Source organism: Schistocerca nitens, chromosome 4, assembly GCF_023898315.1.
Source record: "Schistocerca nitens isolate TAMUIC-IGC-003100 chromosome 4, iqSchNite1.1, whole genome shotgun sequence".
NCBI classification, from domain to species: Eukaryota; Metazoa; Arthropoda; class Insecta; order Orthoptera; family Acrididae; genus Schistocerca; species Schistocerca nitens.
The window spans coordinates 832977250-832995085 of NC_064617.1; the positions used below are offsets into that span (position 1 = coordinate 832977250).

A 17836-nucleotide genomic window follows, 5' to 3' on the forward strand; every position below is an offset into this window, starting at 1 on the left:
GCAAGTGTCACTGCCAGCCCTGGCACTATTTCGCTGCCACCAGTCACATGCTTCTCAGTAATGCTACCATCCTTCCAAGAGATGGCTATAAAGTTTGCAGCTCAGCCAACCTATTCCACTTGCACACCAGAGAAACTCCATCGACAGGTGCAAACTGTTCACAGTTAATCAGTACAGATATCTACTATGCAGCCAGGTCACATTGGGAATAATGCCGTGGCTGCCTTGCCATGATTCCTCCGCACAGAGCTCCAATCACTGAGTGCACCAAACTTGCCTAAGTAACATCTGCCCACATCTGCACTCCAACGAGCACCTTGCCTGCTGCATCCTAATTGCTGGCACTCGCTGAGTGCTGCCTCTCTATCACGTCATGTGATGACACCAGTGACTTTGACATCAAGACCCCAACCTTGTGGGACAGCTACAACTAGGCCAAAATTTATCTACTACACTTCAATGGATGCTATATTGGCACCAAGCTATGCATGCAAGAACTATAGTTTCATTATTCACAGTGATTCGAGAGACTACTGTTATTTTTGTTTGTAGAGTAAGTAAACTTCTATTGCACTGGCTACCTGGGTTTTCATATCTTGTATCATGCAACTTTATCATTGTCACAAGGATTCTTAGTGCTCACCCAGGGTGGCCCTCCTCTCATGCATTCTTTGGTCTGTTGCTCACATAACATAGCAACTCTCAGTTGTTCCTGTCTACTTCCTCATGTTACAGACTATGCAGTGCCACGTCAACACTATCCAACAAAACACTGATCTTCCACTGCAGCAGGTCATTTGCCCAACGTCTGCGACATCTCCATAGTGGACGTGCGGGGCAATGCCATCCTTCTGCTGTTCGAGCTTATCCACCCAGCTGCTACTTCATCATAGACATGGACACAAAAGCACCCAATGCTCCCAAGTTTTTGACAACACCTAGGAGCCATCGTCCTTCTGTCTCAATTGGCTGGAACAGCCATTTTTGGCCTTCGCAGTCCATAAGAACTCTCACAAACAAGCTCTTCTCCTCACTGGGTCTGGCCTGATGCTTCAGCCTATTGTCTTTTACTGTCTCCCAATCCTGAAGTTGACTTTTCTTCCATGTCCTACGCTCTTTGCGGGACCAACTAACTGCTCATTATGCTGTTCACAATGGATCTCATGCTCCTGCACACCCTTCCTCTTCTGGGACATTTTCCCTGCTGCATCCTCCTGCTTCTCCTCTCTTTCTGGACCCTTCACACCCTACTGTGCCACAGGTCCCGCTGGTTAGTGCATCCCAGATGCTGTTGTTGCACATTCCGATGTCCACAGAACTGGCCTGCCCAATGACAGTTAGCCCACTGCCACTGCAACTGCCGAAGCTGCTACTGCCATCATGGCAGCCAACTTTTGCAGTGCTGACCACAGTGCCACCACCCTGTCTGACCCTTCTCTCATTCTTCTGGCTTTTGTTTCTCTTTCTGTGTCCCATGTGCAAACCTGCTTGTGCTACAGATGTGCACACCTGTGCTTGGTCCTCCCCTTCATGCTTTAAACATGCACATTCACACTCCAAATAGAAATGAACACTCACCAATGTGCACCCTTGTGCACCATCGCATACCAACACATGTTCCCAGGCACCAACGCACGCTCCCACACACCAATGTGTGCTCCCACATACCAATGTGAACTCCTGCGCACCACTGCATACCAACATGTGCACCAACATGCACACTGACACATGCTCTCATGCATTATTGTGCACCAAAGCATGCTTTCACACACCAGTGTGCCCTTACGTGCACTACTACATGCTCCCATACATCAAATCATCCTTCTGCACCTTTGTGCACCACTGTGCTCTCCCTCATACCATCTCTCTCTCTCTCTCTCTCTCTCTCTCTCTCTCTCTCTCACACACACACACACACACACACACACACACACACACACACACCTTCAGGGTTCCCACATGATTGCTTTTGTGCTGTGGCTTCCTGGCAGGTAACTCTTCAGCACGCACCAAAATTTCTATGGGTTCTCCTCCTGTGTCGCTCCAGCCTGGCTGCCACCCCAGCCAACCCCAACGGAATATGAGCAGGTCCTTCTGGCACTTCCAGTGCTGCCCTTGAGGAAGTTTCATCACAAGCCTTATCCACTAATCTCCTGTTGCCTTTCCACAACAGTGATCCAGCATAGCTCTTGCCACCATAGCAGCCCTTGCACTGCTTGCATCCTTCCTCATGGGGGTCTCCCTTTTTTAAGATGGTTTCATCATCTACAGGAGAAAGTGTGCAGCACTGTATGGCTAGCACCTATGATTCAACTACCCTTCAGACAGAAATGTAGGAGAAGTAGCATATATTCATTGCCCGCTTACTACACAGACTCTGGAAATCACAAGGAAACAATACAACAGAAATATAGATCTGCAGTGGGTGAAAGTCTCACTCCAACAATTCACATGCCTCCCAGGTTGGTCCTAGTATCCTTCCATGACCCAGCTATAGAAGTCGTGGCTCAGCCGACCTATGCCAGTTGCACACTGGAGCAGCTCCATGGCCAGGTGCTAACCATTCACAGTTCTTCAGTGTGGAGCTCTCCTCACCAAGTGCAGCCACCAGTCATCAGGAATAATGCCGTGGCACCTCACTGCGGTTCGTCAGCACAGAGCTCCAATCACTGAGCACACCAGACTTGGTTGACTGACCAAGGACTTTCTACTATGTTGTGATGCTCACTACACTAGCACCAAGCCACATATCCAGACATCCATGAAGTATTCTTTCATTATTCATGGGGAATCCAGAGACTACTGTCCTATTTGCTCACAGACAAAATAAACTTATACTATTATGGCTACATGGGTTTCAATATCTTGTAGTGTGTGCCTTCACCGTATGGACACTTTAATCGCCAGTTTTGCTCTGACCCATGTGATAGAGTTAAAATATTCACTCTCCAATACCAATAATGAATGCCCTGCAACCATAAGAGATTTCAAGAGTCAACCACTGGACTGGGAAATGTACACTGCTACACTCCCTCAAAATGCTCCATTCTAACTTCTGGAGAAATGTCCACACAAACAGAACAGGGAGCAATAGAAAACTATGTACATCAAAAGACCCAACCAAGTCCAGTTTCCAAACTCTTCCATCAAACACCACTGTCACCTAGCTAATGGCTCCACAATGCAGGCCTCTGGCCACTAATCGCATGCACACTCACTATGGTGCAATACCCACCAGGCCACAGGAAACAGAAAATATTGCTTAATGTACACTAGCACATCAAATAATTGTAAGTACTTACGACAAGCAAGTTCTCGCTGGGCACTAGCACAGGCATGGCTGCCTTGTACAAGAGATCGCGCCCAGTTGGCAAGATCACGATGAGTTTCTGCTCGAAGATGATGTGTTACTACACCATCCGGTGTTCCACAACGGACACTGAATGTGATCATATCTGTCTGTCGAGTTGAGCTCACTAGCCTGTCAAAAAGTAATTTCATTTATTGGACATTCTGGTCTAACTTTCAACAAGATTCAACTAAAATAACCAGAGGAAACAGTAGCACAAGAATCACTTGTTTAACACCTAGATGATAAATATAGTTTAGTGTCACTTAAGGCATATTTCATCACTTGAAATAAAGTGTCCTGGTGGCAGATTTTAGAAAAAACTGCACAAAAGGAAAGTTGTACGGAAAGCAATTGCAGCAAATCAAGACCTGACAGGTCAAGCGATTTTATAATTAAATAAAAATAACTTAAGTTTATGCAAGAAAAGTTGGAAAAACAAGCGTACATTAATTCAACATATACATATTGTTCATATTTACAGTCATTCTTCCTCAGGTGCTACTTCCATTATGTTTACTACGCAGATAGGAGTAACTACTAATTGTCTTCTAAAGCTGATATTTTTTATGGTTTTTGCCAAAAACATTTCACCTAATTGCATTACTTTAGTGGTCTACAAAGAAATAATAGGGATCATCATTTAGCTATAAATATTTGTTGTGAGGTATGTTGTTATTCTTGGTTGAACATTTAGGTTCTCTTAATACTTACATTTACAAAATTGTGGTTTGGCACTTACTTTTATGTCTCCTATGCTATATACATACTCATTGCCTCTTTTGTTTATCCAGTGAACACACATATAGCACAGGAGACACAAATGTAAGAGTTAAACCACAATCCTGTAATTTTAAATGGAGTAAACATTAGGATAACAAAAATGTGCTACCAGTTAATAGCTCATATTTCACAACGAAAATATTTATAGTTAAAGAAATGATATCTTGTTTCCATATGAACCACTGAAAATGCCTAATCTGATCGAGTCAAATATGTTTGATAAAAACAATAATAAAAATTCAGCTGTGGAAGACAGATTATATTTATTCTTATTTACATGATAAACATCACTAACACATACTGTTCAAATGGTGACATGAGTATCTGAAATACATGCCTAAGGGCATTGATGTAATCTGAATTATGTGAACAAATCATTAAGATGGTTACTACAGTTTACATCTACCCACTAAGTGGCGGCAGGAGAACACACACACACACACACACACACACACGCACACACGCACACGCACACACGCACACGCGCGAAAAGGTTTAACTATTACAAACTTTCAGACCAGTGGCTCCTCCTTCTGGCAGAAGAGTTGAAGGGGAAGGAAGAGGGGTGAAGGAATAGGACTGGAGAAATTTAGGGAAAGGGGTTCCGTCCAGAAAAGTCACCCAAAACCCCAGGTCAGGGCAGACTTCCTGGAGGAACGAGAGGGAAAGACTGATTGTTGGGGACTGCACCATATGGGATTTGAAAACCTGAAAGCTTAAAGGTGGAAGATAGGGTAGTATGCAAGGAAGACTTACTACTAAAACATCGTCCACGAGTTAATAAGAGTAAAAAGCTAAGAGCATTGTACGTAACAGAGGTGGGAGGTGGATGGCGAAAAATAGTCTGGTCAGAAAGTGAGAGATGTAAAAAACTAAAGTGGATTGTGTAGAAAGGAGTAGTTACTGTGAATAAATGCTGAGATGGAAGGAATTAACATAAATTAAGACCAGGTGGGTGGCGAGAACCCGAGGTCATGTTGTAGCACTAGTTCCTACCTGAAGAGTTCTGAGAATCCAGTGTCTGGGGCAAGAATCCAGACCACACATGTGGTGAAACAGGCGCCAATGTCATGACAGTCATGTTGTATAGCATGCTCTGCAACAGGATATTGTGTGTTGCAGTATACACCCTCTGCCTATGCCCATTCATCTTGACTGACAACTGGGTGGTAGTCATGCCCATGTAAAAGGCCAAACAGTGTTTACATAACAGCTGGTACATGACATGTTGTTTCACAGATGGCTCTCCCTTTCATAGTATATGTTTTGCCAGTTACAGGGATGGTCACAGGGGTAGGAGCCATGGGGTAGGGAGATGAGTACAGGAGGAGGTCTGACAAGAATATTGCGGAGATTGGGAGGGTGACAAAAATCTATTGTAGGTGTGGTGGGCAAAATCTCTGACAGAATGTATCTCATTTCAGGGCATGATTTTAGGAAGTAATCGCCTTGTCGAAATAACTGATTAATATATTCAAGTCCAGAATAATACTGGGCAACAAGTGGCATCCTCTGAAGTTGTTTTTTGGAGTAATGGGTTGGGTTGGATTGTTTGGGGGAGGAGACCAGACAGCGAGGTCATTGGTCTCATTAGATTAGGGAAGGACGGGGAAGTATGTCGGCTGTGCCCTTTCAAAGGAACCATCCCGGCATTTGCCTGAAGCAATTTAGGGAAATCACGGAAAACCTAAATCAGGATGGTCGGACGCGGGATTGAACCTTCGTCCTCCCGAATGTGAGTCCAGTGTGCTAGCCACTGCGCCACCTCACTCGGTTTTTGGAGGAATCAGCAGTACCAGGATTGAATGTGATGGCCTAGGAAATTTACTTTTGAACTAGGCTGTTGGGATAATTACATCCAGTGAAGGCTGAGGTAAGAGTGTAGTGCTGTAAAGAGGCTGCATCTGAACAAACACGTTTGTCTCAAATGCCAAGGCTATAATGGAGGGAATGTTTGACATGGAAGGGATGGAAAATGACAAAATGTAAGTACTGGTGTTTGCTGTTAGGTTTAATGTGGGCAGAAGTATGTAGCTGGCATTTGGTGAGGATGAGATCAACATCACAGAAATTGGCATGGGATTTGGTATATGACCATGTGAAATTTAATTGGGAGAAAGTATTTAGAGGTTCCAGGAACTTTAACAGGTCAGCCTCACTCTGAGTCCATACAGCATAAATCAAACTGGGGGCTGAAGGCTTATGGATCCTTGAAAAGCCTCCTACAAGTGATCCACGAAAAGGTTGGCATAGGAAGGAGCCACCCCAGTTCCCATGATCATAACCTTCATCTATTTGTATGTCTTTACCTCAAACATGAAGTAATTGTTGTTACGTATAAAGTTGATTGAGGTGAGCAAGAAAGATGTCATAGGTTTGGAATCAGGTGGGTGTTGACTGTGGAAATGTTCAGCAGTAGACAGACCCTGTACATGGGGGATGCTGATATAGGAGGAGGTGGCATTAAGGATGACAAACAAGGTGTGTGGTGAGAGTGGGACGGGCACGAATTTCAGATGATCTAGCAAATGATTGGTATCTTCAATATAGGAGGGAAGTCTTTGTACTATAGGTTACAGGTGATGATCAGCTAAGGCAGATATATGTTCGGTGGGTGCTTCGAAGCCAGCAACTACAGGACAGCCAGGATGATTGGGTTTGTGGATCTTAGGAAGAAGATAGAGGTGTGTGGTTTGGCTGAGGTAGGAAGTTCTATGGACTGAAGTATAGGTCCTTTTTAGGTGACTGAGGTTTTTAGGAGGGACTGCATGTCAGTTTGAATCACAGGGATGGGATCTTGATGGCACATGCTGTATGCAGAGGTGTCACACAGCTTACATTTTGACATTTGCCATCCCTTCCATGTCAAACGTTCTCTCCTATACAGCCTTGGCATTTGAGGTAAACATATTTGTTCAGATGCAGACTCTTTATAGCAGTAAATCACCACTCTCACCTCAGCCATATGGACATAATTATCCCAACATCCTAGTTCAAAAGCAGATTTCCAGTGCTATCCCATTCAATCCTGGTACGCTGATTCCTCCAAAAACAACTTTGGAGCACACCACTTGTCACCCAGTATTATCCTGGTCTTGAATGTATTAATCAGCTACTTCAACAAGGCCGTGACTTACTCAAATCATGCCCTGAAATGAGATACATTCTGTCCAAGATTTTGCCCACCACACATAGAATAGACTTGAGTCAACCTCCCAGCCTCCGTGATAACCTTGTCAGACCCGATACTCCTTCTGTACCCATCTCCCTAACCTATGGCTCCTACCCCAGCTGCAAGAATTCCCCTATGCACCCTCGTACCACCATGTATTCCAGCCCTGTAACTGGCAAAACATATACTGGAAAATTGCTCAATTCACATCAATACCCAAAAAGAGAAGTAGGAGTAATTAGTTGAATTACAGGCCTATATCACTAACGTCAATTTGCAGTAGGGTTTTAGAACATATACTGTATTCGAATACTATTAAGTACCTCGAAGAAAACGATTTATTGACGTATAGTCACTACGGATTCAGAAAATATCGTTCTTGTGAAACACAACTAGCTCTTTATACTCATGAAGTAATAAGTGCTATCGACAGCTAAATTTCGATTACACGGTAAGTCACACAAATCTGAGGGCTGTAATTTCAACTAAATACTTAGGGATTACAATTACAAATAATCTAAATTGGAACGATCACATAGGTAATATTGTGGGTAGACTGCTATTCATTGGCAGAACACTCAGAAGGTGCAACAGGTCTACCAAAGAGACTGCTTACACTATGCTTGTCTCAGAAGGTGCAACAGGTCTACCAAAGAGACTGCTTACACTATGCTTGTCTGCCCTATTCTGGAGTATTGCTGTGCAGTGTGGGATCCGCATCAGGTGAGACTGATGGATGACATCGAAAAAGTACAAAGAAGGGCAACTCATTTTGTATTATCGTGAAATAGCGGAGATAGCGTCACAGACATGATACGTGAATTGGAGTGGCAATCATTAAAATAAAGGCATTTTTTGTTGCGACGGGATCTTCTCATGAAATTTCAATCACCAGTTTTCTCCTCCGATTGCAAAAAGGTTCTGTTGGCACCCACCTACATCATGATAAACTAAGAGAAATCAGGGCTCGCACAGAAAAATTTAAGTGCTCGTTTTTCCTGCATACCGTTCGAGAGTGGAACGGTAGAGAGACAGCATGAAGGTGGTTCATTGAACCCTCTGCCAGGCACTTTACTGTGAATAGCAGAGTAATCATGTAGATGTAGATGTACTATCAAAGGGAGAGCCACCTGTGAAACAACACGTCATATACCAGCTGTTATGTAAACACTGTTTGGCCTTTTACATTGGCATGATTATCGCCTAGTTGTCAGTCAGGATGAATAGGCGTAGTAGGCAGAAGGTGTATACTGGCAACACACAATATCCTGTGGCAGAGCATGCTCTATTACATGATAGTCATGACCTCAGTGCCTGTTTCACCACAAAGGCCATCTGGACTCTTCCCCTAGGCACTAGTTTCTCATAACTCTGCAGTGCTACAACATGACCTTTGTTCTCGCCACCTACCTGGACTTAATTTATGCCAATTTCTTCTGTCTCAGCATTTCTTCACAGTAACTACTCCTTTCTTCACTCCATTTAGTTTTTTACATCTCTCCATTTTCTGACCTGTCTATTTTTTGCCATCCCCCTCCCACCTCTGTTACATACAATGGACTTAGCTTTTTACTCTTATTAACTCATGCAGTATGTTTTAGTAGTAATCTCTGTCTTGCATATTACCCTATCTTCCACCTTAAGCTCTCAGGTTTTCAAATCTTGTCTGGTATAGTTCCCAAAATCAGTCTTTCCTTCTCATCGCGTCCAGTAAGTCTGCCCTGAGCCAGGGTTCTGGGTGACTTTTCTGAACTGTACCCTTTTCCTTAAACCTCTCCAGTCCTTTTCCTTCACCCCTCTTTCTTCACCTTCAGCTCTCCTGCCAGGAGGAGGAGCCACTGGCTCTGGAAGTTTGTAAAAGTTAAACCTTTTCTCCAGTCACCACTTGGTGAGTAGATATTTTTTATCTATCCATTTACATTGTATTGTCAATAATTGATTATTTGTGTTGTTAAATTAAGATGGTTCAGAAGAAATTGTGAGCATATTAATCTAAATGTCTAATAGTAGAAAATAAAGAATACACCACAGCAACAGAAACAAGCACAAATAAATTCATGTAGTTCACCTGATTGAAAACGGTAGCATTATTACTCAGTTCTTTCTGCTTTGTCAATTTGTGTTCTAGCACTGCTTTGCACCATCACATTTAATTTGCACTTAAATCTGCAGCATTTAGATCTGACAAAATGCACACGAAAGAATGTGCCCTGTAATATACGTTACTTAACCAAAGTTGACAGCGACAAACTTAGTGCCACACAAACGCAATTGCACTAGAGTACAGTTAAAAAAAAAAAAAAAAAAAAAAAGACACTAGCATTGCAGTTTGTCACACATCATTGCATAGTGGGAACCTGGATGTCTCTGCAAATTGACCAGCGTGGAGGCATTGGGGCTCGAATCATATTCCTGCCACTGCGATTTAGGTTTTCCACTTTCTCAGAACTGACTAGGGGCAAGTGTCAAGATGGTTCCCTTACAAATGGCATGGCTTAATTCGTCCCCAATACTCTGCTGTCTGAGGTAGTGCCTCATTAGTAATAGCTTCTTCACTGATGGAACATTAATCCTTAACCTTCCTTCATTTACCTTTAAATTTCATACAGGAATAAAAATAAATTAAGAAACCTGGGCATTATGCAATTTCATTCAAAATGTTTAGATGGGTGTGGAGTGAGGTAATATTTCTTATAAATAAACTTCACAACAAAGGCTGTGTTGTTCTAAGTAATGATTATCAAGAAACAGTACTAATTACTGCTTATTCTACGAGGTGCATTCAAGTTCTAAGGCCTCCGATTTTGTTTCTAATTAACTACTCACCCGAAATTGATGAAACTGGCGTTACTTCTCGATGTAATCGCCCTGCAAACGTACACATTTCTCACAACACTGATGCCATGATTCCATGGCAGCGGCGAAGGCTTCTTTAGGAGTCTGTTTTTGACCACTGGAAAATCGCTGAGGCAATAGCAGCACGGCTGGTGAATGTGCGGCCACGGAGAGTGTCTTTCATTGTTGGAAAAAGCCAAAAGTCACTAGGAGCTAGGTCAGGTGAGTAGGGAGCATGAGGAATCACTTCAAAGTTGTTATCACGAAGAAACTGTTGCGTAACGTTAGCTCGATGTGCGGGTGCGTTGTCTTGGTGAAACAGCACACGCACAGCCCTTCCCGGACGTTTTTGTTGCAGTGCAGGAAGGAATTTGTCCTTCAAAACATTTTCGTAGGATGCACCTGTTACCGTAGTGCCCTTTGGAACGCAATGGGTAAGGATTATGCCCTCGCTGTCCCAGAACATGGACACCATCATTTTTTCAGCACTGGCAGTTACCCGAAATGTTTTTGGTGGCGGTGAATCTATGTGCTTCCATTGAGCTGACTGGCTCTGGATTGAAAAATGGCATCCACGTCGCATCCATTGTCATAACTGACGAAAAGAAAGTCCCATTCATGCTGTTGTTGCGCGTCAACATTGCTTGACAACATGCCACACGGGCAGCCATGTGGTCGTCCGTCAGCATTCGTGGCACCCACCTGGATGACACTTTTCGCATTTTCAGGTCGTCATGCAGGACTGTGTGCACAGAACCCACAGAAATGCCAACTCTGGAGGCAATCTGTTCAACAGTCATTCGGCGATCCCCCAAAACAAATCTCTCCACTTTCTCGATCATGTCGTCAGATCAGCTTGTGCGAGCCCGACGTTGTTTCGGTTTGTTGTCACATGATGTTCTGCCTTCATTAAACTGTCGCACCCACGAACGCACTTTCGACACATCTATAACTCCATCACCACATGTCTCCTTCAACTGTCTATGAATTTCAATTGGTTTCACACCACGCAAATTCAGAAAACGAATGATTGCACACTGTTCAAGTAAGGAAAACGTCGCCATTTTAAGTATTTAAAACAGTTATCATTCTCGCCGCTGGCGGTAAAATTCCATCTGCCGTACGGTGCTGCCATCTCTGGGACATATTGACAATGAACGCGGCCTCATTTTAAAACAACGCGCATGTTTCTATCTCTTTCCAGTCCGGAGAAAAAAAATCAGAGGCCTTAGAACTTGAATGCACCTCGTATGTTGAATAACACAGTATGACCTCTATGCAGAATAAAAAAAATTCATTTTCAATTACAGCATCAAAGTAGCTGGTGATGTTAGGGCATTTGTCACACAATCTGCAAGACTGTCTCTATCGAGTTTGAAAGACCACTATCAAGTTTGAAAGACATGGGAAAAAGCCAATGGCACGTTATAGTGTCAGTTTTGACTACGAGGCTTGCTCAAGTGGCTTTATAGAGGCCAACTGTCTGTACAAGTTAGGTCTCTAGGTTCAAGATCTAGTTTCAACAAGGCACATAATTAACAAAGAGTGTGTGGCGCCGATGAGGTCGACACCAGCATCGATACGCATTCGTCTTTGGACTCTGAGCATCGTCTTTAATGTAAAGTCGTCCGTAATTATCCGGTCGTTCCCAGACAGAATGGAGCACTAGGGGGTGCCTGTCATGTTGTGTGCAGGAGGCGGCACCCGGACCTACCTGCGATTGGCGTTTGGGAAGTAGCAGGGTGGTCTCCAGTTCCATGCCACCTCACCAAACTGTGTGTGGAAGTAACAGTATGGGTAGTGCAGTTGCATTTCCTGCGGAAAGTTTGTTGCCAGTGGCGGTGGCCGAGGTTCGGTGGCCGCTGCAGGTTCAGTTGCAGGAGGGGGCGTGACCGTGGCAGAGCCGGTGACGTTCCAGTTGCTTGTTTACTGCTTCCCGGAGCGAGCGGAACGGTCGGCACAGTATGACCCCGGCCGCAGGGTGATGAGCCTGAACCTGAGACTTGTCAGGTATGCAGTGGCTGACGAAATAGAGCAGTGATGCATCGTGTAGCTTGTCAGCAATTGTCATTCTTTGCTCGACAGGTTCAGGAGACCTCTGAGCCAGAGCAAAGCAGATACGAGGAGATAGTTTATCTGACCAGATGGCGAGGAGAGCTGTGTCAGAGAATAGATCAGTGCTGACCAGGGCACGTAGCTGTCTCCAGAGCTGGAAGGTTTGCTGTTGCCTAGTTGCTCAATGTGGAGCACTTGCCGTATTGCTGCCTCAGTTGAGCATGAAAGCCGACGTAGAACTGTCTTTTTGGCTAGAGTGTACTGGGTAGATGGGTCCGGGGCGTCGACCAGGTCAGCAATCAAGTCCTCCTGGTTGTGCAGGTGGGTGATGAGGCACAGAAACCTGGTTGACTTGTCAAGTTTGTAATGGTCGAACACTTCATCCACAATTTTGAACCAGGTTGTTGCTCTGTCGGGATTAAACGGCGGCAGCATCAGTAAGCGTTGTAGAATGTTTGGAAGAACAGGATGAGTTGAGTTCGTCGGGGCACTGCCTGAATCGAGCTGTTGTTGCAGTAGTATTCCAGGAGCGTGTGTCTCCAGGGGATGTGGCAACGATGGCTGTTCGGGTGACTGTGTGAAGGTGACATGTTGTTGTTGAGCGTGATCCGTCGCGACGCGGAAGGTCGACGCGGGTGAGACACCATAATGTGTAGATTGCGGTTGCGGAAGCTCAACATGTTGTGGGTGTGTTCGGATTGACACGTCGCGGAAGACCGATGTGGATGAGGCACCGAGATGTGCCGAGAATGGTAGCAGAAGCTCGGCTGGAGCCGGCGCGGGGGCGACAGGTGAGAAAAGTTCAAAGTTTGAGAACGCGTGTTAGTCCGCTGAAAGCTCGACATATGATCAGAGCCGGGGCCACCTGTGTTGCAGGTAGGCTGCAGAGGTGCGGGCTGTCCAGAAGTACAGTGTGGGAAATGATGTCGAAAATGGGACGGAATGTGTGAATGTTCACTGTTCATAGTCACTCCACTCAAAACGGTGTGCGGATAAGGTGAATGTCGTGGCACAAAACACTGAGGCGTAGCAGTGGGACAGAAGTGGAGATCAGGCACAGATAACAAGTTATTGTTCCTGTTGCAGGCTGAGGTATCCAAGTAGGAGAGCATGTGCTGATGCTGAACCGAGGCAGGTGCAGGTGTGGTCGGATGCTGAGGAGGTAGACCTGTGAACGAAGCAGTTCCGGACACGTTTCAGGTATCTGCGTGGTAGTGTACGGATTTCGGCGTGGCAAATCGTTGTCCTGGAGGTAGTATGTTGTCTGACAAAGCATTTGCAGAAATCGGCATTGGTCCCTCACTGCACGTAGATCCATGAGAGGTAACTGCACAGTCGATGAGGGAGGGCACGTGTCGGTAACAAAGGCGTTTGATAGCTGGAGCCATGTGCACTCCTAACCTCACTTATTGTTGCAGGCTCGAAAACTTCCGGTGAAATCGGTAGAATCATCGAGTGAGAGGCATCGTGTTGCAGTCCTGGCGTGTGTACATCGCCCGCAACACGATGCATGTCGATCACAAAATCCGGTGTTTGGCACTGGGCCAAAGTCATTGTTCGAATGTTTTGTCGATGTAATACACGCGAAAATAACCGACACGGAGGTCGCGGACACAGTAAAACGGCGAAAATGGAAGACGTTACAACTCGGGGTCACCAGTGAGGGAGAAATTCGGGTTGGTTACACCAAACAACACCCATTTAACAGTAGTTCATTTATTCACCTAAACACATGCAAGGCTCACAAAGAACTGAATATGACGTAACAGCCCAAAGACGACGCTCAGAGTCCAAGAGTCCAAAGACGACGCTCAGAGTCCAAGAGTCCAAAGACGACGCTCAGAGTCCAAGAGTCCAAAGACGACGCTCAGAGTCCAAAGACGAACGCATATCGATGCTGGTGTCAACCTCATTGGCGCCACAAGTGAAAAAAAAAATTCAATCAGAAAGCACTGTTGACATAAAAATATGATGCAAATAGATTGCTTAGAAAACTTATGTGTCACCTGAATGCAGAGTATCTTCCTGCTGGTGTTTTATGCCACACAGAAAAGGAACATTTACCAAAAGTTATTAACTAATATCAAACAATAGAAAGTCCAGGTTGGAATATTAACAAGTTTGAAAAGGACAGAGTGCTACTTGCCATAAAGATGAGATGTTGAGCTTCAGATGGTCACAATGAAAAGATAGTTACACACTAAGCGTTCAGTCAAAAACTTCTTCAGAAAAGAAAGGAAAACACACACACACATTCATACAAGTAGGTACACCTCCCAACACACAACCACAATTTCTGGGTGTTCAAGCGAGACTGCAACTGTTGTGTTGAATGAAAGTAGCAGTCGGGAATGGGACATGGAGCGGGAGTGATAGCGGAGTATGAGTAGGTGGAGAGAAGAGTGCTGTCTGGCAGAGCATGCAGGGACTACTGTGGAAGGTGGGAGGGTAAGGCTGCCAGAGCAGTGTTGGGAGTCTGTAGGCAAGTGGGGGTGGTTGGGGGGAGGGGGGGCGTGAGAATGCGGAGCGGAAAAGGAGAGGAGCAGAGACAGGAAATTGTTGCACAGCTTTTTATATTGGTGTGACTACCCACCAGCTGTCATCCAGAATGAATGGCTGCCGCCAAACTGGGGCGAGCAAAGTGAACCATCCTGTGATATAGCTTGCAGCTGAATATAACATGCTTGATTTTTATGGACGCGTCACAATCTGTGCCATCTGGAACCTCCCATCCACCACAACCAGATTTCCTGAACTGTGCATATTGGAGCTATCCTTACAACACATTCTCCACTTCCAAAATCATCCTGGACTCAATCTACATGATCCACTGTCCCTACAAGCACCACACAACAGTTTCTGCCCCGTGTCTTGTAACATCTTCCCAATTCATGTCCCTCCCTCTCATTGTGCTAGCTCTCTGACAGATGGCCGTGGTCTGCTGCCTTAAACAGAAATCTTTGCACACTCTACCAGACAGCACCCTTCTCTTCCCCATCCATACTCTATCAACCCATTCTCTCCTATCAACACCCTTCTCTGCCAATTGTTGCTTTTGTTCAATACAACACTTGCAGTACAGCTGGAATGGCTGGAGATAATGGTCATGTGTGCATGGGGTGTGCATGCTTGCATGAATGCGCGCGCGCGTGTGTGAGTGTGTGTGTGTGTGTGTGTGTGTGTGTGTTTCTTTCTTTTCTGAAAAAGGTTTTGGAAAAGGTCTTTTAATTGTGCCTGTCTGCAACTCAAGGTCATTACTAATTAATGTGACTCACAGCTTCCAAGTTGTAAAAGATAGCTGCATACCAATAAACTTTTACTTCTGTTTGTGACTGACGCATAATGTATCATCAAACCAGCATAAATCACATGATAACAGGAAATCAGAAGGAACAGAAACCTTAAGAAACTGAAATGAAAATTCATACAGCTGACATTATCCACTAATGATGACTGTCTTCACACCTTGCATCACACACTTTAAAGTGATAAAACTAACCACAATACAGACCTCAATATAACAACAATTAAATCATCTTAAAATTTTGAAAATATTTTTGGGAAGAAAGTCAAAAGAATATGGAGTGCTCAGAATGCCTATCATAATTTTAATATTCAAACTGGACAATGTGGTGGGTAATATTCATGTGGAGGACAGTCTATGTTGTAACAGCTGACAATAAAAATATTTGCTGTTTCACTTAAACATGCAATATACTGCAGCTCTTACCCGCTTCCTACCCTATAACCACAGTTTTCTGAAGACTGTATCATTCAATCACATTTCAAATGAATATGACTGGTGCAGAAGCTCCTCCATCCTAGTAGTTATTATTACTGACAAAGTGTTAACCGAAACACATGACTTACATCCTCTATGACTGAATATAATTTCAAACACTACATATTTCAGTGATTCAATAATGGTAAAGATTATGGAAGTATCATAATTCAGGAATTCAAACATTTTGCAAGAATATAGGAGTGGATGTGACAATCGTCACATACAAATTTTTCTTAGGACAAAAGTAGTTCACACCCATTTTCTTATAAATCCAGACTTTTTTAAGGTTGGTGCATTACACAGTTTTATCCTGTGTAATATTGCCCCAAAGTAAGTATTTTAAATGTGTTGGTATTCTGATACCTTAACTCACATTTCTAAGGCTTTGAAAGACTGCTACAGAGAGCTCACCTGGTGGATATTAGTGGGCAGGTGTCGATGGGGCAGCCCCACGCCTCAGGACTCCACGGTGCAGATTGATACAAGCGCAGCTCACGATCAGTCACTGCTGCGAACACTGACTGCCACTCCTCACTGCCCCCACCACCACTGCTGCTGCCACCTCCACCATCCGAGGACCCAGACCGCCCATTCTGCAATGCCAACACAAAATACCTCAAGATATGACTGTGTCAATGAAGCTCAATTATCCTGATAAATTATGAATAAGTCATTAATGGACTAATAATATAATGAAACACATTTGCATTTTTACACTTTACACCAGATTTTTCGCAAGTTGTGTTATGACATGTATTTGCACTTTTTTGAATTAATTAAATTTGTGATAGTATGTGTGTATCACATCGTTAGACTTTTATACCTGTGAATGGAGCACACCTCAAACAACTGTCTACCTTGTAGCAGTTAACAGAACTACTAGTACTGTATGAGATTACATTGTAAATATGTATAATACATGTGGAAAATCTCCGTACATTTAATGACCAGTATTTTTTTCTGTGATTTAAATCGACTCTGTAGAAAAAGAACAGAATTTAAATACTGTATAAGTCAAGGCTGACATTTAAAAAAATTAAAAAAGTTTTGCAAGGCTTACGATAGTGTGAAAGTGTAGAAAGATAACACATAAATATCTAAGAGCAAAACAAAATGGTGCAGTCCACTGACAAAGTGGAGATCAGTTGAACTATTTCGTTTTGTCTCCCCTAACAGCGAGGCACAGTACTGTGATGCTGAGATTTCAGTGTGCACTAGGACTGCAGTGAATAAGGAATTAATTTCAAACCTTTATTTTTCCACGGTGATAGTTAAAACCTTATTACTACCTCTTGTAAAATTAATGGGTCAATCAAAGGTCAAGGCACACTGATGATACTGGTTACTTCCTCCGTAGAGGTGTTTGTTATTAATATGAGGAAAAAATAGTAATTCAGAGTGGATTTATTAAGTAGCAGTACTAAACTTCTTTATTAGTTTTCAGCTGCACTTGGCACAAACAACACCTCTATTTCACCTGTGTCTGTTTTTGGAGCTAACTTCAGAGCAACTGAATCAGGTGGATAGGGGAAATTGTGAAGAAGATTGTGGGAACACGAATAAATCCAATGGCTCATAAAAATGTCTCACCTTCTCCTTGGAAAAAAGAAAATCTCTCTCACAACTGATCCAAAGAAGCAAATATTTCATTTTTACACGTAATTAATAGAGATGCATATTACCATTTGTTCGGTATACATTCTTCAGAGTTTATATTCCCATAAATACATAATTTGTGCAATTTCTCTAGACTGCTAGGCTCCCTAGGTCTGAACTAGGGACAGTTAAGTATTCTTTACTTTTTCCATGAATCACTTCTACTTGTACACTGATGTTCAGTACAAAAAACAATTTGTTG

At 43.7% G+C, this 17836-nt stretch overlaps 1 protein-coding gene across 1 annotated transcript in view; it reads right to left on the bottom strand.

Annotated features, from left to right (window-relative positions):
• LOC126252599 (beta-2-syntrophin-like) overlaps nt 1-17836 on the bottom strand; it is a 342954-nt gene that overhangs the window by 45757 nt on the left and 279361 nt on the right. Inside the window, exons 4-5 of the mRNA XM_049953502.1 lie at nt 16390-16571; nt 3303-3481 (exon numbers count right to left, since the gene is read on the bottom strand). Coding sequence (XP_049809459.1) covers nt 3303-3481; nt 16390-16571 — 361 coding nt within the window. The remainder of the gene's footprint in view (nt 1-3302; nt 3482-16389; nt 16572-17836) is intronic.